Source organism: Rattus rattus, chromosome 11, assembly GCF_011064425.1.
Source record: "Rattus rattus isolate New Zealand chromosome 11, Rrattus_CSIRO_v1, whole genome shotgun sequence".
Taxonomy (NCBI): Eukaryota; Metazoa; Chordata; class Mammalia; order Rodentia; family Muridae; genus Rattus; species Rattus rattus.
The window spans coordinates 71,565,492-71,593,115 of record NC_046164.1 but is presented as its reverse complement, the minus strand read 5'-3'; the positions used below and the strand labels follow the sequence as shown (position 1 = coordinate 71,593,115).

The 27,624-nt window shown below is 49.6% G+C and overlaps 1 protein-coding gene across 6 annotated transcripts; it reads right to left on the bottom strand.

Annotated features, from left to right (window-relative positions):
* Positions 1-63: 63 nt before the first annotated feature.
* Ctbp1 (C-terminal binding protein 1) lies at positions 64-27,624 on the bottom strand. Of its 6 annotated transcripts, XM_032915982.1 has the most exons (11): positions 27,398-27,623; positions 22,034-22,226; positions 19,877-20,031; positions 14,104-14,248; positions 12,255-12,461; positions 3,175-3,389; positions 2,687-2,817; positions 1,921-2,048; positions 1,451-1,568; positions 970-1,025; positions 64-889 (listed from the first exon to the last, which is right to left on the bottom strand). In XM_032915982.1, exons 2-11 carry the CDS (start codon positions 22,038-22,040, stop codon positions 876-878), a joined length of 1,176 nt encoding a protein of 391 aa, XP_032771873.1. In that variant the 5' UTR covers positions 22,041-22,226; positions 27,398-27,623; the 3' UTR covers positions 64-875. The 6 variants fall into 6 exon arrangements, with proteins under 6 accessions (XP_032771873.1, XP_032771871.1, XP_032771870.1 ...); XM_032915980.1 differs by lacking the exon at positions 22,034-22,226 and having other exon boundaries at positions 970-1,028; positions 27,398-27,624; XM_032915979.1 differs by having other exon boundaries at positions 64-1,028.

Here is a 27,624-nt window from a genome sequence, read left to right as displayed (position 1 = left end):
TAGGCCCAGAAGGGACCCACCAGTGCTCCCACTTGATGAAGCCATTAAAGCTGGGGCCAGGCGTGCCGGCTCTTTCTGGGATTTTTATTTCTTTAAAATAATTCATACAAATGGTTACAGTCACAAACATGATTTTAACCAAAATATTGCTAGCCTACCACATCAGCAGGACGGCACCACGTAGGCAAGGGTCTGCCAACCCCTGCCTTCCCCAGGACAGACCCCGATGGTCCTGAGCACACTGGGCACTGCAGACACACCTCAGAGCCACTCGCGATGCCGTCTTCATTTGGAACAAGGGGTTCATGCCAAAATTAGGAAAAACAGCCTTTGTTGTTTTTCTAAATTATTCTAAAAATAAGACAAGCAGGTAGAAAAACAATGCACTGTGTGGCATAAAAAGAAAAACAGGAAGGATTCATTGTCCTGAGAAGTGTGCCGACGGCCACATTCCGGGGCACGTTCCAACGTAGAAAAGGAAAAATAATCTCAAACTGACTTGCTGAATGCTCCCTCAGGTTTTCTTTTTGTTGACAGCTAAGCAAACAAATCCTTGGTAATGTTCTAAAAACTGTACACAGACAAGAACATTCGTGATAGAATTAGCTACTAACTTCTTTTGCTTAAACGAGGAACGCAAAGGACACAGGACAGTGAGCCAGCCCACAGGACGGGACAACTACAATCAACTTGGGGACGTGCTTCCTCTTGCCCCGCCTGGTGCACGCCCGGGCCAGTCTCTGGAGTGCTAGGGCCACACTGGATGCCACCTCTGCACACTTGGGTCCAAGGGTGTGCAGCTCCCTCCACCAGGTGTCAAGGCTGGAGAGCTCCTCACAGGCTACAACTGGTCAGTCGTATGGTCTCTATCCGCCTCAGGCTTGACAGTCTGGCCAGGAGAAGGAGCGTGGGGTGGGTGGGCCACAGGGGGCAGGCCATGGGACAGGGACATGGCGCTGGGAACAATACCTTCCACAGCAGCTGGGATGCCAGTGGGGGCCACACTCACCACACCTGGAGGGTACCTGCTGGGGGAGAAGGGCAGACGTGTGAGATCTATGGAGACCCATCTGCTATACGCAGCCCTTTCTGCACGGTTATCAATGACCCCCAAGGTCCAGAAAAGTTGGAGGCAGTAAGCACTTGGTCAGTGCCGGTCAGCATCAATGCCTGGCTTCTCACTTGAAGTCTTCCCCAAGCCCCATTCCCTGACTCCTTACTATTCTCTGGCCCAACAATAGTTCTGCCCAGCATTCCTGTCCAGGAGGCTCCCAAGTCAAACCTTGTGCCCCAAGTAAGTAGACTATCCCATCCAACTCAATCCTCTCACATCCACAGGGTCTTACATAAGGGTGTATCCCCAGCCATATTACCCACGCATTACCTACTAGCCAAGGTCCAGCTTTAAGCCTCATTGTCTTAGAGACTGTCCCCTCTCCTGCCTGCTCACCTGTAGGCAGCCCCATTGAGCTCAGGGTGTACCACAGCAGGGTCCATGCTGGCCCAGTGGGTGGCAGCTGTCAGGTGGTCCTTGTTGACACAGTTTTTCAAGCTATCTGGGATCCGGCCTAGGATGTTGGAAGATACACCAGAGAGAGACAACAACGTGGGTTAAAGCTGCGGCCTCTGTAGGGGCCAGAAGGCAGACCCAGAGCCACCCTTCTTCCCACAGCCCTGGCTGTGAACACCACAGAGCCTCTGCATGTGAAGTCAGCTCCCAACCTGGAGACTAGCCCTACACCTGAGCCCTCAGCTCACAAGCAGCTGACAGCACCCAACATGGCAGGTCTTCATGTACAAAAATGATACATGTGTTACTCAACTTCACACCAAGGGACACCCCATAAAGGAATAACCAAGTGTTACCTCCCTTGAACAGGCATAAAACAAACTTGTCAGTCTGATAGCATGGCTACCCACCTGTGATGGCTCGTCGGATTTCCCGGGCTGCCTCCTCTCGCATCTCAATGGACGCCTGCTCACTGTACCATGCAGCATGGGGGGTGCAGATGAGGTTGGGTGCATCCTTTAAGGGTCCCTGGCTAAAGCTGAGGATAGCACATACAGTCAGAATGATCTGAGCACCCAAGTCTGGAGAGGTGTAGAAGGCAACCAGCCCTGGGATCTGAGGGCCCCTGACCTTTCCCAAGGCGTCTGTAAAAGTGGAACTGCAGGACCATCAAACCTACCCCAAGGTCTTAACAGTAAGGGACGGAGGGTCTTCTGAGCCTTAGAGGAGCCCTAATGGGGTGCTGGCACAGCCCTGCCCAGCAGAACAAACCAAACCCTAGGAACGAGGGCTCTCAGGCAGACTCCACTGTCTGTTCTTCAGTGACTAATCACTCAACTGGTCTGCTCTCCCATGATGGGCTTTGCCAGGAAGTCAGCCCAGACAAAACTAGAGGCTGCGTGTGGAGCCAAGCTAGCGTGTGCCTTGGCCCTGCTGAGCCCGGGGACCATGGGGCTACCATGGACATCAAGAGACAAATGGAAAACAAGCCAAGCCTAAGCCCAGCCCATTACTGTGGCCAAGGCTAGACAGATTCTTGAGGCTCTTGTCCCCTCTTGAAAGCAGACAGCAAACCCTCCCCTAACCCAGCCAGCTAGAGGGCAGTGCTGAAAGACATGGTCCCCAAGTCACAGTCCTCGGCTGGTGGGCATAGTCCATCTTAGGGCACAGGGGCACCTGAAAGGCTCTGACTCATGCACGTCCAGCGCTGCGCCACGGATCCGCCCTTCCTTCAGGGCCTGGGCTAGTGCCTTCTCATCCACCAGGCCACCACGGGCTGTGTTCACCAGGAAGGCTCCTTGTCTCATCTGAGAAGACAGGATGATCATGTGAGTGACTGACACTGGGGCTTCTCATTGTAATGGCACACCCACAAGCAAATCTCACTTCCCACCCACCAGGGCATGGCCTGACACAGACTAGTTCTGGGAGGTACCCTGGGCCAGGGTGGGCAGTAGCACCAGCAAGTACACCCTGGTCCATCAATGGACTGAGACAGGCCCAAGAATTTAATTACTGCTGCTGTCTAGGTCAGAGGTCTATTGTCTCCTGGGGAGAAGGGAGAAGGATAAACCCTGAGGGAAGAGTAGAGGGCTACACTGTGAAGAAGGGACAGCACTGCCCTGTGGGAGGGGGAAGGGGGTGGTAGGGCAGCTGCAGCGCACCTGCTTGACTGTAAAGTCATTGATGAGGTGGTGGTTGTGCTCATTGAGGCCGCAATGCAGGGTAACGCAGTCACTGTGGAAGAGCAGGTCCTGCAGTGTGCTCACACGCTGCAGCCCCAGGGCCCGCTCGATTCCATCAGATAGGTATGGGTCATAGAAGAGGACGTTGAAGCCAAAAGCCTTTGCCCGAAGTGCCACCGCCTGGCCCACACGACCTGGCAGAGTCAAGATGAAGTGAGACATGCATCCTCAGAGCTTGAGGCTGGCTTCATAGCCATAATTCAAAGGGCCTCACATAGAACTTTGCCTGTCTGCCAATGTTATACCAGATCTCTGGGATCTCAGTCACAAACATTCTGCCAAGATATCTGCTTCCAATTAAGGTGTGGGAGGAACAATGCTAGCTGTCACCCTCCAGCACCCTACCATTGATCAGCTATTCTCACTAATGTACAGAGTCAATACCCAATCAACTTAGCCCCCTTCTCGGACCACTTATCAGTGGGTCCACTTATCAGACATCCTTGGAATCTCAATTCTGGCCACATCAGTACATGCTGGGACCATTGTGAACATTAGAATCCAGCAGCAGGGATTTGAAGAGTTGGCTCAGAGGACAATGCTTGCTGTTCTTGTAGAGGAACCAAGTTCAATTCCCAACATTCATGTCAAGCAGCTTAGAACCACATTTAATTACAACATCAGGGGAATCTGACACCTCTGGCATCTGTGAGCATCTGCATTCATACCCCCACCCCCCTCAAACAAATTAAGAAATAGATCTTGAAAGAAAAAAAGGATCTAGCAGCAGAGAGGGTACACTGTATCTGCCACCTTCCTGGCCCAATTGCACAAATCCACATTCTGTGTCATCTGAGGCAAGCCTGGCTCTGACATGGAAGCCACGGGCTGAAGAGCATAGTATGGGGGCAGCTCCACACATCCACACACCAGCAGCATGCTGGATACAGATGGAGCATGCATCACAGGCTGCTGGTAAGAGAATGCCGGGGACGTAAGCCTCTCCTGCTGCAGCCATCAAGAGAGAAAGCTAATACCCACCAAGAAATGAGCAAAGAGAAGACTCAGGCATGTTGGTAGGTGTTGGTAGGACACAGGCAGTTTTAAAGAGGGTAGCCAGGACAGCCTCCCAGGAAACTCAGGTTTGTGGGAGACACAAAGGAGATGAAAGCAAGTGTGAGGATTCCACTAGAGCATCAGGACCAACAGGGAGGGCAGGGCCCAGCAAAGCCCGAAGGCCCTCCCAGTGACTCTGCAGGACTAGGCCACAAAAGACAGGGAAGGTGAGTCAGGAGGGTCTGACATAACGGAAGTCTATAAAGGAATGCTGAGCCCAGGGACACACCAGTCACAGGCCAGGAGGGAGGACTCTGCAGAGCAGCCAGCCAGTTGATCTCTGCAGAATCTAAGTAGAATGACAGAGGTCACAGAACAGCTTCTAGTACAGGACAGCTGCTGCTGAGAATGTGAGCAGGAGAGACTTGGAGAAAACCTCCCTAATGCGAACGCTGGGGTCTGCCTAAAAAAACGGGTAGAGGGTGATCAAAGAGAGCTGTTTCCTGAAGTACCAAAAGCTGTCAGTCAGTACCATCCCAGCACAGAACAACCGCTGTAGGGATAAATGTCACTTACTTAGGTCTCCACTATTTTCTTTCTAGATGAGACTTAGTGTACCACAAAGTTATAACAGATACAAGTAAAACCAGCTGAGGGATCAGCTGAGAGGACTTCTGATACCTGCTGGGAATATGTGACAGCACCCTGTGTACATGTGAAAAACTCGAGAGGACAGTCAACTGTAGCACCTGTCACAGACACCTGTTCTAGAGCTGGAAACGCTACAAAAAAATTCTGCAATGAAGAATTTATTAGAAGGTCTAATACTGAAGACAAACAGCAGCCAATAGAAATGACCCAAACTAGGGGTTGGGGATTTAGCTCAGTGGTAGAGCGCTTGCCTAGCAAGCGCAAGGCCCTGAGTTCGGTCCCCAGCTCCGAAAAAAAAGAAAAAAAAAAAAAAAATGACCCAAACTAAAGCAGAGAGAAAAATGAAGTTTATAAAGCACTGACCATCACAGCTAATGCCAATGGAGCAAGAAAAAGAATGGAAGGCAGTGAAACACGCTGGCGGAGAGAGCACATAGAGCATTGCGGGTGAGCCAGCGGGGTGTGGAGAAATGCCTGGAGAACTTACAAACCAGAATCTAGGGAAACTGCAGGACAGGTCAATATGCAAAGAGCAGCTGTGTTTCTAAACACTACAGGAGATTAAAACACACACATTCTAACAGTAGTTATACCAAGCACTTGGCTGGAGGGGTGGTACTTAGGTCTTATCACCAGCATTGGGAAAGCACATTAACAAGTTTTATAAACTCTGTATAAAAGTTCTGTTTTGATCACTATAGAACTCTACTAAGAAAAATCAAAACACAAAATACTAGGGCTATGTAACGTCTTGAGGACATGGTGAATTGTACTCCATAACACAAGGACTAAACAAAACACAAACTGATGAGCTGATTCTAAAGTGAAACTATCAGAAACCACCACTACACAGAGAAAAGAGTTTTGAACAACTCTTCAAACTAAAAGAAAAAAAGAGAAATGAATGATATGGTGGTCTGTCTGAATGAAAATGGACCCATAAGACTGTAGAGAGTGGCATTATGAGTAGCCTTGTTGGAGGAAGTGTGATTCAGTCTCCTGCTGCTGCCTTCTGATTAAAGAATGTGGAACTCTCAGCTCCTTCTCCAGCACCGTATCTGCCTACATAAACCTTTGAACTGTAAGCCAGCCCCAACTAGATGTTTTCCTTTAGAAGAACTGCCATGGTCACGGTGTCTCTTCACAGCAATAGAAATCCGAAGACAGATGTTGGTACTAGGGACTGGGATAGTCCTGTGACAGGTTGGTCCATTATTTTGTTTGGAGAAATGTGGACTTTGGATTAGAAAAACAACAGAATGCTTTAAGCATTGCTTAATGGGTCATACTAGTAAGAACAAGGAAGGCAGTGGTGCTGAGGGCAATTTGAACTGTAGGGTCCTGGTCAAAGGAGAAGAATTTTAGCATGTGACCTAGAGGTTGTTCTTGTGATATTTTGTCAAAGAATGTGGCTACTTTTTGCCCTTGTCCAAAAAGTCTGCCTGAAGCTAAACTGAAGAGTTATGGATTAATTAGGTTGGCAGAGGAAATCTCAAACAGCCTAGTATTGACTCTAACCTGGAGTTCTTAGTGCTCTTATGCAAATCTGTAATGAAAAGAAGCAAGCAGGGCAAGGAAAAAACATAAAATGTACAATTCGAGGAGGAAAGGAACACCAGAAAGAAGAATGGAGCTAAATCCTCTGAAGTGGAAATTTCTTGTTTCTTTGGAAACTCAGTTGTGTCATGTGAGGTTTCTCTGGAAACTGTCATATGAAAGAATGTTTTGCTGAGAAAAGACATGTGTTTTTCTGGAAGCAGCCTGGAAAAGGGGCATGTGATGTTTTGCTGGAGCAAACACTTCAGAGGACACACGATGTTTGCAAAGTGTACAAGGGTAACCCAACAGACAGTGGACAACTCTGTGCATTGGTTGCCTTGCTACTCTTTGCTGGGCTTCGCAGATGCTGGTCTTCACTAACGATGCTGTGGCATTGGTTCTCCTTGCCTTCTTTGCTGATCATCATTTGTTGTGACTTCGTAGAGGAAAAATGCACAAAGAACTTCTTGTGATACTCTGGCAGTTTGTTGCTGCTTCCATGGACCCAGGCCGATTGGCAGAGTTACGTGGTTTCTTTGGATTGAACTGCTGATTTGTGAATGGTGTCTGTGAGTGAGTCTAGCTACCACTGCTGAGTCGTGTGGACAAAAATGCTAACATCCTGACAACGAAGACTGGAATCACCCCCAAAGAACTATTTCTAAACAGGTCCACATCCTCTTTTGCTCTATTAGCCTTTCCTTTCCACTCCCTCTGATGGGTAGTGGGCTAGAAGGGAGGTTAAAGCAGTTAAGAACCCTTATTAAAGTAGGTTTTGAAAAATCTACGCCTACAATCCTGTGTTCAAGAAGATACAGAGATTAAAGAAAAGCCTGATATTAAATGGAATAAAGGAGCAGTGACCTCAGGGCAAGACCCCCCATCCCGACCCCTGCCAGTTAAGCTTCCAATTTGTGAAAAAGAACCAATGAAAAGCTCATGTCCAAGCATGATGGCCCACATCTTTAATCCCAGAACTGAGGAGACTAGGCAAGCCGACTTCAGAGTCAAGGAAAGCCAGGTCTACAAAGCAAGTTCCAAGATAGCGAAGCTTAAGTAGTAAAGGAAACCATCAAAACCAGAAAGCTAACGAAGTTGTAATTGAATGAAGGGGCCATGTTTCAGCCCCAGCAAGCAGCAGAACTTGGCAGCTTTCAGACACACGGTTCTGAGTTTAGAGTCAAAGATAGAAAAAAAAAGGGTTATGGACTCTTCCTCCAAGACTAAGAAAGCTACTTAGGCCAGGAATGTGTCAGGGATATCCCTGTGTGGAAGCCTAGAGAGGACATGTGAAACTGTGAAAGTGAAGCCTAGATTGCCTTGAAGACTTCAAAATGTTGGATACCAGAGACATGAGATGCCTCCTGGGAAAGCCGCTAAGAGGGAGCGGACCCGGTCCAAGAGAAAGAAGTGCGTTGTAGTCAACAAAACTGACAGGAGTTGGAGACCTAAAGAGCACTTTGACATCAGACATGGAGATACAGAGTTTGGAGTTTATCCAGCTGGTTTTTGGTCTTGCTTTAGTCCTGTATTTCCTTACTATGCTTCCTTTAGAAATGGTCAGTACATCCTATGTCATTATAGGCAGGACATATGTGATCTGATTTTTTTATTTTGTCATAGGAAAGTACAGTTAAGAGACTGCATGAGTCTCAGAAGAGACTCTGAACTTGGAACTTCATTGTTGCGACTATGATAGACTATGGGGACTTTTGAAGTTGGACTAAATACACTTTGCATTATGAGATGGCTATAAGCATATGAGGGTCAGGGGGTGGAATGTGGTGGTTTGAACAAAATGGCCTACATATGTCCATAGGGAGTGGCACCATTAGGAAGTGTGGGGAGGAAGTGTTATTTAGTTTCTTCCTGCTGCCTTCAGATCGAGACTTAGAACTCTTAGCTCCTTCTCCAGCACTACGTCTGCCTATCGTCTGCCATGCTACCTGCCACAATAATGGACTGACCTCTGAACTACAAGACAGCCCCAAATTTAATTTAAAATTAAATTTATAAGAGTTGCCATAGTCATGGTATCTTTTCACAGTAATAGAAACCCTAAGACAAATGACAAACGAGGTTTTCCCATGAAGCAAGACATCTTAACTTACAGACAGCAAAGTGTAACTGCTACTGAATAAGGTCCATTATTGTTATGGATCAAGAGAACTGGAGAGAGGAAATACTAGTTTATTTGAGAATAAATGCACTGTGGGTACCAATCACAGTGATCTCATTTTGGTTATTATGAAGTGGGGGAGGGAATGGGAGAGGGAGAGAGATTGAGAGAGATTGATTTCTGGACTGACAGATACTACTGCACACTGGGAGTTGGGGTCCAAAAGAGCTAGCAAAATCCAAATGCTTTACAAGCTCTCTAAAGGAAGTGATGTCTGTTGTGGTGTTCTGAATGAAAGTGGCTCCCATTCTGTCTCTGTCTGTCTCTGTCTCTGTCTCTGTCTCTGTCTCTGTCTGTCTGTCTGTCTGTCTTTGTCTCTCTGTCTCTCTCTCTCTCTCTTTCTCTCCCCGCCCCCCAGCCCCCGTGCTTGTGAATCAGGTGTAAGCTCTCAGCTACTTCTCCAGCACTATGCCCTCCTGCTGTCATGTTCCTCACCATGATGGTTATGGACTTTACCCTTTTGGAACCATGAGCCCTCAAATTAAATACTTTGTTAAATCCTTGGTCATGGTGAACATAGAAAAGCAATAAAAATGTCACTAAAGACATCTGCCAATGTTTTCAGAAAGCCCTTATACAAAGAAGGTAAGAAGCCCAGGACCAAAGCACCCAAGACTCAGTGCTGTGTTACTCCATGTGACCTACAACACAAACACCAACACAATGTACTAAGAATAATGAGGAGGCTGCAGAATGTGCTAAACTTTTGGCCAAAAGAATGAAGGAAGCCAAAGAAAATACCAGGAACACATCCCCAAGAGAAGTATGTTGTCTTCACTAAGAGCTTCTACTTCTAAGCCTGAGTGAGTGCAGTTAAAAATAAGTCTTTAAGGGTAATAAATAAATCAGACTTTAAATATCCAAAAAAGAAAAGATTGGAACAAAACACTGGGTGTGGTAGTACACTCCTCTAATGCCAGAGCTATTCGTTATCAAGTTGTAGGTCCCACAGGACTACATAGCGAGACCCTGTCCTAAAAATAAAAAATCCTGCATTCGCCTTGGCCAGATTACTGGGGAGGGAGAATTACCTAGCAAATTGTTGCCACTGAAACCACTGAGCCCTGTGAATTTATTGTTATTCCACAAATTCAGACATTGTGGAAAGACACAAACATATTTGTCTATATTTCCTGTCAAAATACTCTCACAACAGTGGGCAAGGTGTGTGATTTCAGGTGATCTGAGACTTGTAAAATCAAAACCATGAAACTTCGAGAAGAAAGCACTATTTTCATAGCCCTTGAGCAGGCAGACTACTTAAGACACAAAAGGTAGCAACTTACAAGAAATGGCTGGACTTCTTCAGAACCAGAATCTGCTCTCATCACAGATATTAAGCAGGTGCCATGGTGTCAATACACTTGTCTGATGAAGCCTGAGTCAAAACATAGATGGAATCTTGCAGATCCACACCAAGAAGAAACAAAAAGAACTTGACAAGCACCACACCTCAAACACAGGTACAAGGTTCTCAAATGATCAGGCATTCCAGCAAGAAAGGCACTCAGGCTCTGGGACAGTACAGACTGAAACCCAGCAGAGGCAACACTGACGTTGAAAGTCCACGTCCTAGAGCAGCTACCCAGCTAAGAACTGCCAAAGTCACACACCTGCTTGAAGAAAGCCTGGGTGGTCTCCTGCCTGCTGTCAAGTCATTGCACTTCTGGTTAAATCGGGAAAATAGTATCACATGCACAAAAAGACATGTCCAAAGTTGTTACATGTCCAAAGTTGTTCACAGCCGCTTCATCTGCCCAGTGGCTAAACAGATCAACAGAATCCTGTTTAACAGTAAGAGCTTCTGAGTAAGACAGACATGTAGACAACACCTAGAACCTCATGTCTGTTGGAAGAACACAAACTCAGGAAACTTGTCCCTTTCAGTGGGGCTGATGAACCTAGCAAGCTGTACCAGATGGCATACAGAGACTGCAGCAAGGGAGCATTAGCTGGAAAAGGTACAGGGCTGTCTCAGGCAGAAATACAATGTATACTCCAGGAAAGAAACAGAGTATCTTTCAGTTATAACAGAGCATTTTGCAAATATTTGATAGAGAACAAGGAAGGGGAAGGCAGAAGACTGGGTGTGAAGGCCAACAGACATGGGAAAGTAGCTGGCACATCCATGTTACAGAAGCAAAACTTACAGCGCACACTGCCTGTGTGTCCTCTCTTCTGAACAAGAACTAATCACCAAGTCTACACTGAAGGCAGCCTCCACAGGTCGGAGAAAGAAGAGCAGGAGGCAGCAGGGATACCTGGGGGCAGGTGGTCATCTCCCTTCCAGAGCGAGGCCACAGTATATGGAAGCCAGCCTCAGAATTGTTCTGTAGTTGGTAGCAATTACATGACTAGGGGGTCCCCAAGATAGAGGGTACAGCAACTCCCTTCTGAGCCCTTGCTGTCCTCTGAGGAGGCACAATTTACCATCCTCCCTTGTATATACTGTACACTCACACACAAATATGTCCACATGCATCACCATGTCTGTGTCATCTACATCATTCACATGGAATACATGTCACCATCTATGGATCCTGAAACCTGGGGAGCTTTGACTACAGTAGTCAGCTTGACACAGCAGAGAAGACAGCAGGATAGGCCAAAAGGTAGTCAGTGGCAGCCACGTGGCACACTGGGCAAAGTATCAAGTATCATTGCAAGGCAGGGTACCAAAAGGACACATGGCTGAGCCACTAACAGAGTAAGACCAAGCAGACTGGAGGGCAAGAACTTGACCACCAAAATCTGCCTAGTGACACCCCTGACCCTCACTCTACCCATGTTTATCTTTCTTCACCCTCAATGAGTCTCAGGGCTACAACCCTGAGGTAGGAGGTACTAACTCATCCTATACACTGGACAGGAAGGGTACATTCAGAGCCATGGAATACCAAACAGCCCTGCCGTGAGTGTCCACTGGGACAACAACTACATACCAAGTCTATCTCTTCAGTAGCTCAGGTGACCCACACACATTTCCCATCTACTGAAGCAGCAGCAGTGCTGAGGAAGGAGTACAGTGCAGCTAGGGTCAGCCAAGGGTAGGCTGTCTGGTGACAAGGGAGCCCTCAATGGTGAAACTGTGGCACAACTTACTGTGCCATTTCTATGGGACACATAACAAATGGGGACCAACAAAAAGCAAACAGCAGTGAGAGGGTGGGAACTGAGTACCACCTAAGCAGGACAGAAGTAGGCCCTGAGGCCATACCACTCAAGTCTTTGGAGCTGTGGGGTACACATGTACCAGGCCCACAGCCCCATGACACCAACAGTCAAAGGTGCTATAGCCAGAGCACACCCTCAAGGTGGTGCTTCAGTAATAACATGTCAGTTACAGCGTGTGTATGTAACTGTATACATATCTAAGCGTGTCCATGTGTATACCCTATCTGTTTCATCCACATATAATATACACACGTGCCCATGCATGAATGACCTCCATGGATGGCACCTGTGAAAGACATAGCCTAGTGTCTTCAGCCCTGCCCCTGGACTTTCTATCCTATGTCCTATCCTGAGCTGAGGATAGCAACACAACCAGAAAGTCCGGGGCCTCAACTTTATGAAGTGCAAGGGGGACAGACAGACAAAGGCCATTTGTGCTGAGTCACAGTGGCCAACGCACCTAGTCCAATGATGCCCAAGGTCTCTCCACGGATCCTGGCAGCCCCTGAAGCCACCTCTCGGATCTGCTCTACACTCTGGACCCGAGTGCCTTCCCGAAGCGCCTGGTGTAGCCAGGTAGTTCGTCGGTATAGGTTCAGAATGTGGCACAGGGTGGAGTCTGCTGTTTCTTCCACAGATGCTGCTGGTACATTGCACACTGCGATGCCTAGAATACACATGGAGACACATGTACCAGGCCCACAGCCTCCTGTCATCACAATCAGAGGTGCTGCAGTCCGAGCGCAACCTCAGGGTAGTGCTTCAGCAGAAACACATCAGAAGACACATCCCACAGCCACCAGATAGGACTACCTGTCTCTATCATTGGGCACACTTAAACCTGGAGTCACAGCCTTGTACAACAAAGATGTGACAACCAACAAGCAAACAGACAGAGCAGGGACAGCTAAGTGCTTCTCTGACCATCCCTAGCCTGAATAGTCTGGATGTGCAGGTGACCAATCCCATCAGTACTCATTTCTTCCCCGCGTGGATCACTGGGCACTCAAAATTCCTAAGCAGCCATGGCCACACTGGCAAAGGGCCAGTGCCAAGGTGCATCTTGGGACTGGCCGGCCCCCACCTATTGATACTACATGAATCACAACTTCCAGATCCCCAGAGCTTCCAAGGCCAGGAATGCCCTGACTTCAGAGCTCAGCAATGCCCACTGTCCTGGGAACAAGTCAGATGGGGCTTCTCTTTCCTAACCTCAGTGCCCCAATTATCCCAAGAGCCCAAGCTCAGGCACTGTAAGCTGACACAGTCTGTGCTGCCTTGGGCTGCCCATGGTCCTTGTCCTCAGAGGAGGATCCCACCATCCCACCATGAGCCCATCCTCCACAGTGGCCACAACTCTACTTCCCACCTTGGCTGGATGCTTCTGCCTGTGCTTCTCACTGAGGTGCTGGGACAGGACTGTTTTTGTAGAAACTATCTTAAGAATTAGAGGTACCTGACACAGGAGGAACCAAGACAGGACCCACACATCCTCTAGAAACAACTCCCTTGAAATAAGCAAGGGAACAGGGAGCAGTAGTAGGTAGCCTGGAGGCTCAGAAACAAAACTGACCCCTGAGAAGACATAAGGCAAACAAGACCCAGCCCTTCCCATATCTGGGCCACAGTGGGCGGAACTTGGCCATCCCTAGCTCAAGAGTGGAGTCTGTGAGTTCTAGGTACTATAGAGAGAAATGGTGGGGCCTTGCCAGAGGAAAGGCAGGCCAGCTTCTGGCCCCTGTGGCATGCCAGGCCAGCATGAACCAACAGAACAAGACGGACTTTCCCACCACACTACTCAAGTTCTCAGCTGCCCTGTGGTTCCCCAGACAGCCTTAAGGAACAGAAGGCAGAATGATGTCAACGGCAGACACTGTAGACTGCAGCCTTGCTTTGTCAGTTGGCCACTAGCACAGAAACAGGCTAAAATGGCTAAGTATGGCCATACTGCTTCAATAAAACTGCATACACAGATGCAGAGTCATGCATATGTGTACAATTTGAGCACACATGGTTTCATGTATGTACAAGTATGACTATGGCACACAGTCCCTGTTCTGGGAAGAGGACAATGACCTCTCTGACTGGTCCCTGGTTTCAGCCTAAACCCTAGGCCTGGTCAGTTGGTGACAACACAGTGAATAAAGTTACACCCATGTCCTGTGCAGACCCCCACAACCTGTCCTGCCCATAGCCCCAAATCATCTTCACCCCAAGGAGCAGTCCCAGCAGGCTGGGATTGCCCAACAGAGCCTGAAGGTTAAGTGAGACACCCTGGTAAATGGAGACAGGGGCTTCAGAGCTCCTACCTAGATCACCAGCTGACTTGATGTCTATGTTGTCAAACCCGCTGCCAATTCGGACGATGATTCTGAGAGCTTTAAACTTCTCCAGATCTTCTCTGGTCAGTGTGATGGTATGGTACATCAGGGCGCCCACTGCCTCATTCAGTACCTGCATGGAAGGAAAACAGGTTGCTTACTAAGCTGTCCAGGACCCACCAAAGGTACCCAAAGGCTGAGTGGCCAGCCAAAACAGTGGGGCATGGGAGGCAGAGGGGACACCATGCAGGGACAGCTGTGCTCTCTCAAGAACAGCTCTCTCAGAAGAGCAGCATGCCACCATTAGAGACTCAGCAGAGAGGCTGTGGATGGTGTGCAGAGGCAAAGACTACTAGCACCACCTGCCAACAACCAGACTCCATGCCCAAAACAATGAGGCCCAGTCCTCACCAGTCTCCGTGAAGAGGTGTGAAGGGCACCCATGTTAACGAACATACTCAGAAGCACGTTATTGGGAGTGGCAGGGCCAGCCTCTAGAGGGCGCTACACTCTGTAATAAGCCAACTCTGGCACCTGTCCTCCTCCACACAGGTCCTGCCGGCTGGTCTAGTTAGCTGTGGGCCTCAGGTAACGTGTGGGATATGGAGCTGCTTCAGTTTGTCCACAGCTATTAATTATGCTCTAGGAGAGGTATGACCTTTGTCAGCTGCAGATAGCTTAATTCTGGGGACTCTGGAGAAGGAATAAATGCCAGAGCCCCGAGAGAGGCCAGAGGTACTCCAAAGACAGCAACTGCTGATTGGACTGGCACCAAGAAACACAACATCCCTAATCAGCAGGAAGTAGTCTAAAGAGGTCTACACCCCCTTACCTCTTTGATCTTCTTTCTCTCCTCACTAGTGTTGGGGGTTGGAAGGGATTAGGGTGGAATAAGAGTCGGAAGAGAGGTAAAGACATAAGAACATAATAAGACAGCTAAAAAAAAATAGTGCCATAAGGCATCGTTCTGGGGCAGTGGGCTGCTCCCCGGGGAAAGGCTGATGCAGCCTCCCTTTTCTACTACACAACCTCAATAGCCAGGTGCACGGCCTAGAATGCAGACAGCTGTCACTGAGGCAGAACAGCCTTCGCCTGTCATGAAGAACCCTAAGGGCAAATACAGGGACAGCCTCCCCACTCATCTTGGGTCCAGGGAACATTTAGACTACTACGCACGGAAGACGCAGCTAGGAGCTGAGGGAAGATCATAAGAAGCTAAAACAGGGGTCTCTGGGATGCTAGGGTGAGTGGCATAAGTTTGGGGGCAAAGACTCATGGTTGCCCCTGTCTTCAAGGAGGGAATTGGGGCCACATGTGCCCCAATTATACTTAGACCTGTATAGAAAAGCGGTCACCCATTTGAGAGTGGGATGTCATGGAGAACCCATGTGGGGAAGAGTGAAAGGGGAACAGGCAGCTGAGGCAGCCTTTGGGATAGGAATAAGGGAAGATTTAGGGACGTCATTGACTACTTTGTGCTGTATGGACTTCTGATGGTCAGTCACGAGCACAGGAAGGACCTGGGACAGCTCCGTAGAACAGGTGAGGCTGGGGAAAGTAGAGATCAGTTCCACATAATGGTTATCTGTTGAGGCCCATGGCAGTTAGAGCAGTGCAGACCAGATGGAAAGATCTCAGGGTAGCATTAAGATGGGTCTGTAGTTTTGGACAGATTTAACACCCAACAACCAAATGCTCATGGGTCCCTCACTATGTGTGCAAAGGGTTGACTGTGGACAGGATAGATATATACCCTAGATACCTATGTTGTGTATGTGTCACCATGTATGTGGACAGCCTGCCTGCTTTTTATCCTCAGCACTTAACCATGAGCATATTTCAACGCACTGCAGAACGTACCAACAGGGAAGGGGGAATCAAAGAATCTGAACTTCCTACTGCACTGAGTGCTGCCAGTGATACTCTTCCTTGATAAAAAGCTAGTGAATTCATTTCCTTGTATTAATTTCTTAGAAATGGAAGGTCCTCTGAGGCTCTAGGCACTGTTGTCCAACTGCCTATGACATGTTGGCCAACTGACATGCTGATATCAACCCTGGGTTTTCTGCAACTAAAACACACTCTACTGTTTGTTCATCTACTACTGGTGCATGAATTTGCCTTCCTGGGTGAAATCTGCCTATGTTTCTCTGTGAATTTTTTTTTCATGGTGTCTTTTTTTTGTACTTAGTATGAAGTCACCTGTGCCCAGATGCAGGACAAAAGCATACTAGGGGTGAGCTTGCTAGACAGTGGGCAAAGGTCTACAGCCCAGGTCACCACCAACACCTAGCCTGTACCTCTTCTATGGGTGCTTCTGGGTCTGTCCACTTAGGATAGGGCTCCAAGAAACTATCCTTTGCAAGCAGCTCAATCTCCTCATCCATCAGCTGTGTAACCAGGTTAGAGATCTGACCCTAGTGGACTTGGTCCTCAACACCAGAATGGAAGAATCTGGGTCCCAGATGTTCAAAGCAGGCAGAACATGCGATGAATGACTAATGTAGGTCAGCTATCTTTGGCTGGAAATGGGTCCTGAGTGCACCCAGTGGCAACAAGTTTTGAACGGAGCATATGCCCCAAACCATGAGGTTTCAAGGTCAGGGCAACCTCCTGCTGAGAGAACACTGAAACTCCAAACCATACTGCATGGTTTTTTTTTTTTTTTCAGAGCTGGGGATCGAACCCAGGGCCTTGCGTTTGCTAGGCAAGCGCTCTACCTCTGAGCTAAATCCCCAACCCTACTGCATGGTTTTATCACCTGGTATGAACAGCAACAGCTATCATATGAAACTGCAGCTCTTCCCACCTCACCATCACGCCAGATATTTTCCTGCTGACACAGTCAAGCTGCAGACTATCCAACTTCACAGACACCTGGGGTCCTTGCAGCTGTCCTGCTCCACAGAAGGAAGTGGCATCCAGGTCTCCTACCGTGTCAGTGATCAGCTGGACACTTGCCGTGAATTTTGAGTTTTCATGGGGCCAGAAAGGGACTTGCTCAGTGGTTAACATAAGCAGTACTTCTCTTGCCAGCTTTCTGCAAGGACTCCTTTTCCTGCTGACTGGGAGAGCATGAAGATCTCACATGTGGCCCTTGGGCCAGGGCACAAAGGGCTCGCTTGACCTCACTCAATTTTACTGCTGCTTCTTTTCCCTGTGAGTATTTGGAATACCTACAGATTCCTTCTGAAGTTGCATTAAGTCTCCTGCTCTTCCAACTGCTGCCATCCAACCAGAAACCATCCCAGCCCCGGATCTTAGTTCAACAGCACTTTGCCCAAATACCTGAGGGCCACACACGTTCCTTGGTTCCCTGCTTTGTTCCATCAAAGCATAAGCAATGGGTCTCAGAGTCTCGGGCCCTGTTGACCTGTGGCAATGGACTCCTGCACACAGTGAAACCCTCTCCTCTCAACGACTGTCCTGATTCCAGATGTGTCTACAGCTTGAGCCCAAGGTCAGGGCCTTTGCAGCCTGCTGGTCATATTAGACACTTCTGCCCACTTTTTTTTTTGAGCATCTTAGGTGTAAGAGACTTCCTCTGGCCTGGGGTGTTCTCTACCCATGGGTCATAGAGCGTCATTCTCCCATCTCCACAGGATCCCTTCGGAGACATCTACTCCCCTAAGTCCTCACTTAGCACATGCTGAGAGCCGTGTCCCTGGGTTCCTCCTGGGCTCCATGCAGCCCTGGGCTAAAGATCATTTGGCTGACAAGTTGTACAGCCCAGGGATGCTCTGAGATTTCTGCCACAAGGTGACTTTCTCACATCCACAGTCCCTCTAATACTCCTCCTGGATCCACGTCAGAAGAGCCAAGGTCTCTGTAAAGTTTTCTTCATCACGTGCTTCACTGACACTTAAGGTGCTCATGCACATTGCAGACAGTCACACCCAGCCAGTTGTGAGGACTTTTTGCTCTAAAAAGGTGGAAATTATCATATAGCAAGGATATATAAGACAATTATCTCCTTTCCACACCTAGAGACAGGTGTGATTCCACATGCCCTATTGCATTTTCACAGTTATTTGGGTACCATTCTCCTGTCTTGTGGCTGTGCCATTCTCTGTATATCCCTTACCTCTTAGAGTAGAAGGTTTCTACCCAAGCTTCAGCTATCACACCCAATTTCCAGCCAGCAGAAAGAGGGAAGGTGATTTCCCTCAGTGCCATGTACCCAAGGTGCTATGTGCCTGTGGTCATACCTTGCCTGGGCCAGAATCTGTGGCAGAATCTGTGCCCCGCATGTCACCACAGGACACTGGGTGGTTGTCCAGTTTGGGCTACTGTGAATCAGGTAAGGTATGACTGTGAATGCAGGTTATGTCTGCTAGGACAGTGGCCCCCAGTATGGTTGCTGGCATGCTATAAGGGTGTGTAACATGCTATAAGGGTGTGTAACAGTATAGAGTACCACTGATTACTGCCCACGCCACGCTACGCTACAGGCTCAAGGCCCTTAATTAACACAGTTTCCTATTGTGTGGGGAATCCATCCACCACTGTATTCTCAGTCTGTACAACCAGCTCCTCCCCTCTGAGTCCTGTGTTTCATTAACTTACCTACTCCTTGCTGCTACTCCCCTCCCATTCGCCACTCTTCTCCCCAAGGCCTAAGAATCAAGACTTCTGATCTCTGCTTGCTTGCTTGCTTCTATGCCCTAAGTGATAATTTTTACTTTTAGCTTTAGTGTCTTAAGCCCTGTGTTTTCAACTTTGTTCCTTCACATCTACCTCATGACCTTCAACATGACAATCTCAGTTTTTCTCTTGGCGGAAGGCAGTCCATCCCGTAGTCAGACTGGGTCTCCTGTAGATCAGAAGCTCTATTCTACTCACAGAGTCTTACCTTCTTATAACTGATTGTCTATACAGAAGTGACAAGTACCCAAGGACTACAGACATGCACTGGGCTCAGACTGAAATGACTGTCCCAGATACTCTGCAGCCACTGGGAAGCAAGGCTGTAGGTTCACTACATGCTAAATCCCATACCTGGCAGACTTAGAAGGCTGAGTAATAGGCTATGTGAAGATAAGTTCAGATATGGGTTTCACTGCGCTCTGGGTTTGAGGCAACATCTGCAATGGGCCAAAAGACCCAGCCTTTGAGGCCATAGTGCTGACAAGAACAGAGCTCACCGGTCTTCCCAGTGAAGCAAATCTCAGGCTAACCATGCAGACCATCCATACAAGCAGGTGCCAGGTCCCTTGTGGTTTCAATCCCTGTCAGCTCCTGAAGTAACTCTTTAGACTGTTTTAAGAACATTTTCAAGCTGTCTTCAATACAAAGTATGAATTAACCTTGATACAAGCAGAAACTAAATGAATACACTCCAGGTAATAAAGAAACACAACATATCTGAGCAAACATGAATCACAGGAGCTGCTCAGAGCTGCTAACCACCCGACCTCAAGCTCTAGGCAGGCGCTGGGTGAGGATATCGGTCCTTTTTTCTGTATGCCAGGTAGCATCAAGCACAATCACTGCCAGGTGCCCACAGTTCCGCTTCCAATGAACTGGCTATGATATATGTCAAGAAGCTACAGAGTAAGCCATCTCTACACCTCCTGACCAGGCCAGGCACAGGGACAGGCCACACAAGACCAGGTGGTATTCAGACCCACTGTGGCCAGAGGCCAAGGAACAGGCTGTGTGCTGACTCAGACTGCAGCCTGAGGTTGCCTGGCTCAGGCTCTGGAGTCCCCTATACTCCCATAAAGATTAGCCAACTATTACTAGGTGCATATGACACTACCTTCTCATGGATCTCCTGTGTGGACTGCGCATCACAGAAGGCTACTGTGGCCACATCCTTCAGGATAGGCATCTCCACTGTGCAGTCCCGGCCATCCAGCAGCGCCACCAGGGGCCGGGGGTGCATGGGCCCGTTCATGATGGGAGGTCGGACGCCTGCAAGAGAGGAGCAGACTACTTAATGCCCTCGGCAGCTCCAGTCTGTGCCCTGAGGGCAGTACTACCCACTCGAGTTGGAAAGATCAGCCCTGAGGACTTGCTGTACTCAGCACCTGAGTTACATGGGGTTACCTGGGGCTTTGTAAAAAGCAAATTAAAACTGTGAAGAAGAAAATAGTTTTCTATAGCTTACTGATGACTGAGTAGACTCAGTCCATCAATCCCTCAAGGGCATAGGACCTGAAATCCTTGTAGACCCTAGGGAGGCTGTGGTAGACAGGAGGTCAGGGGAGGTAGGAGGCACCTCCACCCTGACTCCCTACAGCCATAGGCTGTCTTGTCAACACAGGAATGTGCAGATCACAAAATGATTCGATTCAGGAAAGTGCCTGGTTGCTCTTTGATGCCTAAAACCACCATGTGACTGCCCAGAACCCCACAGAGTGACCACAGAGTGATGTTTAGCATATGACCTTAATTAATATCATTCCTAGTGGTAGATTTCAAAGGCTAAAAACAGTGAGACAGTGAAGAAAAAAAGGGGGGCAAGCAGGGGTAATGACACTCTCAGAACCCTCCTCCCAGATCAAGGTGAGAAAGAACCTTAGGCCTGGAGTGCAACTCAGGAGAAGAGCATCTGTCTAGTGGGTGTGAGGCCCTGGGTCTGATTCCTAGCTCCATCAAAGCCTTTGTGGATACAAAATCAGTTTGTTCCCAACATGACACACTAAACTAGACCCCACCTGGGGCCAAATACAGGAGCAAGGATTTCCCAGGTACTGTCTGGCCACCTCCAGCTGGGCAGCAGACACCTTAAGGAGGCTAAAGGTAGGTCCATGGTAGCAGGTAGCACAGCACAAGGCAGGACTTTGTCCAGCCCTTCCAAAAGCTGACCAAGGCACAGTGAGAAATGGAGGACAAGAAACAAGTCACCACAGTCTTGCGCTGAGCAGGCCAGAGGGAGCCCGCAGTAGTTGCTGGCTAGCAGCAGCCTGTGCAGTCCACACTCACCTTTCTCGCCTTCAGTTACAGAGGCTACCCCAAACTTCCAGTACCAAGAAGTGCCTCAAAGAATCCATGTCACATAAAGACAATGCTCTAGGGACTGTCACACCCATGTACAGCAAGGCTCTACGTGTTCCCAGGCCTGGACCTGGGTACCTGGGCTGACACAGGTCTCACCGACCACCCAGAGACAATGGAGTTACCTTCTAGACAACACTAAGCCCAAGATCTCCAGCTGTGGGATAGAGGTGTTGCTGTACAGAACCCTTCCCAGGGTCAATGTGCCTGAGACGACATAGCTAGACCCATCTATGCCTTCATAAACGTAAAAGTAAAGGTGCTGAGATTAGATGGACCTAGCCTTCAAGATGGGATCTGCAAGGGCACAGGCGTGCATTTGCATACTCCCTCCTTGAGCTCTATGGACCCTGTCCCTAGCTATTCCTATCACCAGGCAACAGAGGTGGACAAACAGCAACAATCTAACTGTGCTTCAGCTTGGACTCACAAAGTAGCTTTTCTCACATCAAAGTGTTACTTCTTGTAGCAGGTAATGGACTTACTGCTACTTTAAAGGTGTTGGCAAGCTTCTACTTTTCCCATTCCCTGGCTTGAACACCATATTTTTTAAGAATCACCACTGTGGCGAGCAATGCCCATGCCAACAAATCCTCTAAGGTTACGAAGCAAGCCCTTAAAGCACAGTCTGAGCCAACTGCCTAGGAAGTGGCCTCTAGCTCCTCAAGGACCTGCCCAGACTGACAGTCTAATAGAAACTCCATCTTCTCACCCTGTAGACAATGCCTCACAGAGGACCTACAGATGCAGATGTGGCTAGGCTGGGGTCTGAGATCCAAGGCAGCCTGCAAACACCAAGCATATTCCTCGGGCATCCCACAACCGTCAGCAAAGGTCAGCCTGCCTGACTTATGCAGCCCATGTCCCTCTTGTAGTTCCTTCGCAGAGATGGCTTCACTTTGCAGCCCCTACCAACCTGACATTGCTTAATTGGGGCGGGGTTTCCACGACCATGAATTCGCCTGTCCAAAGCTTTTTGTCTTCAGAATCCCCAGGCCGAACCGCGTTCTGTCACGGAGCCTCATCCCACGTCTTATTGTCTCCAACCAAATCTCTCAGGCTTCTGCTCCACAGCAGCCACTGAAGCCTGCGTCGGGTTCAAAGTCTTACTAAAAATCAAACACAAGAGACAAGTTAAAATGCCATCAAAGGCCAGCTAAAACTCAGACTCCAGGAAGCTTCATGAAAGTGAAGCTTTTTGCTATATCCTTAGCCCTGTCCGGCAGCAGCAGCCGGAAGACCAACCTGGACAGCAAGGCACTCACTCACCCTGAGTTTGTGATTCTAGGTTAGAGCAAGCCCCCAAGTCATCTATGTGGACCTAGAGCAGCTCTGTAGTTGGTTACCCCACAGACTTCTGGCTTAGCCTTGTGTTCTCAAACTGAGAGAGGTAAAGGCAGCCTCTACTGAATACAGGAACGTGCAACTACAGAATGGGGCCTACCAGCTGGTCCTGGGAGTTTCTCTTTTATACTTACATTTCTTGACATCTAAGGCTGTCCCAATCATGTCCCAACATGGACCTTTTAATGAGGCTTTCAGAAAAGCTTGCTAGATGCTGGCTTTCCAACATTCTACCCAACTTCCTTCCCAATCCCTGCTCAAAGCATCCCAGCACAGCTAACAGTCACCTGCTTCTCCTGAAAGCGCTGCCTCGTTGTGCTGAAAGGGTGGGCCTTGACACGCACACACATTTTGGTAGGACCTATAGCCTAGAAACCTAGGCATTACAGGTGAGCACAAAGGCCCAATCCCCAAAGTGTGGCACTGAGCAACCAAAGCCCTGGTCTCTGTTCCTAGCATTTGGACCCCACACAAGGGCCAACCCCTCAGTTTAGCTGGATATCAGGATGCTAGGATGCTAGGATGCTAAGATGGAGCCTGGCCTTGCCACCCTTAGCACCACCAAGAGACAAGACCACCTGCTAGTCAATGCTCATCCATAAAGGCTACACATGGCCACCAATCCAAAGTACGCTGGGGCCTCAGAACCTAGCACCCAACGTATTTGGGGAATATCTCTTTCCAGAATACTCACAAACTTTATCACAAGCTCTCTCTGTGGATTCCCAGCACATGTGCTCAGTGCTAACCTCCAGATATGCCCAGCCCTGAGGAACACTACAGACAATGCAGAGCCAGTCAGTAAAGCTGCAACAACGCCCTAGAGTCACAGCCTGCCCGTGCCAGGCACCTGCCACAGGCCCAACCCTTCCCCTAGTAGGTGCCATGCTGAACTTTCCCAGCAGAGGGCACTACAGAGCCACTGCAGAAGAACAGACCAAAAGTCAGGATGCTGGAAGCTCTGACAAGGGTGCAAAGTTTGTCCCTTGCATGGCCCACCGCCATCTGCAATATCAAAAACAACAGTCACCTGGGCCGTGGGGACTCTGGGACCCTATCTCAACCAACCAACTGACCAATCAAAAACTTCCTTCTGGGAATGGCCAGCACTTCTCAACCAAGACCTGATCCCTCCTACCCTTCAGCCACTCCTACCCTTCAGTCACTCCCATCCTCCTTAAAGGCCCTCTGGGAAAAATTTCCCAGGGACAGAGGGGGTCTCCCCCTACCTCTAAGCACAGATCCTTCTGGAGTACAAGGCCAGTTCTAATCCCAAATAGCCCTCTCGCATTACAAAGCTATGCTATGGGCTGGTCCCTACCCAGAGGCCAGAGCCTGACACTCAGATCAGGTGGAAGTGTCTGCTACCTGACAAGAATGGAGCTGAAAAGTAAGGGCAACAGGAGTAAGCTATGCAAAGCACTGCTACATGAGCCTCCAGGGGAGGGGAGGCCCTGCCAAAGGCATGGGGAAAGTCCAGCAGGACAATGAGGTGGCACTGAAGGTGTCCATGAGAAACAAGAGTTCCATAGTCAGCTATGACTTGTACCACACATCAGGAAAGGCTCAGAATAGAAAACATGATAAAGGGCATAGACTTGCCACCCAGACTCATCTCCAGTCATGTTGGCTATTTTGTGTCCATGTGTATCAGTTTGCCTCTGTGTGTTACAACAAATACTGCCCATCTTGACACTCGAGAACACCTGCCCAGCTGAGAAAACTATTCTTACTGGAAGAACACAATCCGGTTTATTAGGGGCTGCCACCCTCCCTGTTTTTCTTAATAGGACATCTTTCCAATGCTGTAGAGAGCCCTGGCCTTGTAAAGGACACAGAGGTCATGGGATTTACAGAAAGCTTCACTGGAGACTTATCTCCAGACGAAGCAGCCCTGTGTATTTCTACTGCAGACAGTGGCAGGAAGAACACCACAGTCACACAAAACAAGGGATAGCAATGCCTGGGGAGGAGTGCAGATCTTTCTGGGTCCCCACTTCCATGCCTCCCTGTGAGGGACAAACCAGCACCTCTGGTCCACAACAACATCCCAAGCCTACTAAATTTTTCTTTGACCCACGCAAGCCAATGCAGCCCTGTCCCCAAAGCCTTCAAGCTCCTACACTGCCTTTATAACACAGGTCTGATGCTGACTGTGGACACACAAAGACCTAGGACCTCACAGAAGCTAAGTCAGGCAAATCTGACAAGAGGCCACACACAAAGTTTCAGCTTTATAGAAAATGGTCATGTCTTTAAAGCTACCACCTGACACAGTAACAGTCTGGGCTTGGGAAAGACAGAACACGTTCATGATCATGACCCTCAGAACCTGAGGGTCAAGGGTGCTACAGCTGCTGCAGGACTGCTGAAAGACTCAGGAGGCTGAACATACCTACCCCACAGAACTCAGCGAGTCACTGATGGCAGTGACTGGGAGGATGCAGAATGCAGGCCCTGGTGCTGGCAGACTTCAGGTGACATAGCTGAACTACAAAACCAACTCCACATAAGCTGCTACTTCTCCTGTGTAGCAGCTTACATCTCAGGGCTTACAGGCAGGCCACCCTGCCCAGCACCATGCAAGCCAAATCCTTTCCTGACACTAGTAGAATGAAAGCTAGTGTAAAGGTGTTGCCGTGCAGAAAAGACCTCAGGACAGGTCTGCTTCACATACCATGCCAGGGAGCCACAGGGCTAGTAGGTCACACGGACAGGGCCCTAGCCAAGAGTGTCCTCAGCAGTACCCAGGACTGAGGATGAATGCTCACAGAAGTTTCTTGCCAGAGGGCACTCACCAATGAAGTTCAAAAGGCAGGTAGGAAACAGTGAGCTGTTGGAAGGCTGGAGCCAGGGATCTGATCCCACTTGGAACCCTGAAGGGGATACCAGACCTCTCTGAGCATGAGGATCTTCTGGAGAAAGGCGAAGCACTTGGCTGAAACTCGTCAAAGACCCACAGGTTACAGAAGAGAGATCAGAGGCCACCGCAAGAGCAGCGTATCACGGAGGTCCCACCAAGAATCTACAGGCCCCAGTCCACATTATGTACAACTAACATGGCACAGTGCCCTCAGACATCTGTGGAAGCCAGGCTAACACACACAGCAGGGCCATGCCTGACCAAGCTCCAGAGCAGAGAAAAGGGCAGCCTCAAACCACAGCTGCCACCGTAAATAGTAACAAGACAAGGAAACACATACAGTTCCAGGGAACAATATTACCCCACACTACCCACAATGCTGTCCCTGAACTTGGCACATCTCACAGCTGTCACCCCATGTTGCAGATGAAACAGAGAGATCACACATGAGCCCAGGCCCATAACCATGCCCTGCCATCATTCTTCCAGAGATCATGCTACCCCAGGACTCAAAGATGTTGGCCCCACTCTAGGGCAGTAGCCCCGATGTCCTACATGCTGCCCACACTGGGGTAAGCATCCTGTGCATTCTTTTTTATAATAGCCATGTGCTCTCGGATTCTGGAAGTGACAAAGCAGAACACAGTAAGGTAACACACTACCTGGGGAATAAAACCACTAGGTATCATCTTGCTGACACCCTGTCTCACAGGTTCACCTTCCTGAATACTGGACAACTAAATTCTTTCCCTTTTCTTTCCTAGAAGGCAAATTTGTCCTAACCAATTGAAAGCTCATCAAGACAAGGGGCATGGCTCTGGACCAGGAAAGGTTTGACAGGCAAGGCCAGGATGAAGGCTGTCCTGCTTATTTCTGGAAGGCAATGGCTGGGCCTATCCTCCCCAACCCATGGGAAATTCTGGCCTATAACCCTGCTGGTTTGAGTGCAGAGTCTCTTCCCACAAACACACACATACGTGTGGGTGTGTGTGTGTGTGTGTATATATGTGTGTGTGTGTGTGTGTGTGTGTGTGTGTGTGTGTGTGTGTGTGTGTGTGTGTGTGTTGCAGTGTGGGGGAGGAGTACCCACCACCAGTCCAGGATGGAGGCAGGCCTGGAGGGCCTTACCCCGCCACACCCTGAAACAGACTGACAGGATCTGCAAAATGGCCTTGTCTGATAAGAGGTGCAGTAGGCCATCACAGGGCGCCTCCCTTTTTCCCTCCTGCCCACAGTTCTTATTTCCTGCTGGCAGCACACGCTGCAAGGATTCTTCCTCTGCCATCTTTCAGGTTATGAGGAAGAAGGCAGTACCCTTGTGAGGGCAGAGCTCGGGTCAAGCCCTGTCATCATTAAGGTGGCAGCGCCAGAGATAGACACCATGGGGCGCTTGGACAGCGGGCCAAAGCTCCTCCGGAGCTCTGAAACCTCTGGGCTGCCCCGCCCGAAGGTGGGGTCGTCTTCACTGCGCGTGCGCCAGGCTGCGCGGCCAGGGAACGCTGCCAAGGAAGGACTGCCCTCCACAGGCAGGACCCCTGTGGCTTAAGGACTTTCATAAATGAATAAAAAACTTAAGTGGTCCAAATCCAGGGGCCAAGCTGAGCATCACTAAGTCGTCTAGAGGGGTGATAGGCATGTAGGCCACCCACGTCCCCTCAGTGCCACCTCTAGAGACTACCCGCTCCCGGATTTGCCGACCCGAGGCCCATGCGGAATCCGCAGGCTCCTCACTCTGGGAACACCTAGGTCCCGCCTGGGTATCCACGAGAAGGATTCTCGCGGGGCCGCGGGCCAGGAGGATAGGCCCCGCTCGTCACAGCCTGGGTCGTAACACCACAGACCCCTTTGTCACCTGCACGGGTCGCGAGCGGGCAGCGGAAAATAGGGACGCGCACACGCACGCGCACGCCTGTACAGCAGTTCGCGCATGCGCACCACCCGTTAGCCGCACGGGTCCCCAGCGCGCGCGCCGAGCGCGCACGCGCACTCGTACACAAAGCCAGCGCTGCGCGCGCCCGGCCGCCCCGCCCCCGCCCCCCGCCCGCAGCCGGAAATGCGCGCGCGCGGCCTTACCCAGCGGCAGGCCCTTGTTGAGCAAGTGCGAGCTGCCCATTGAAAGGCGCGGGTGGCCGCGGGCCTCGATGAGTCCGGCGCTCTCCGCCGCCGCGAGCCCTGCGCCTGGGGCGGCTTCGGCGCAGTCTGCTACTCCGCCCGGCCGCCTGCGACCGGCCACCGCCGTGCCGAGCCGCCACCGCGCCGCCAGCCGCGCTCCGACCGACGAGCGGGCGGGGACACGCAAC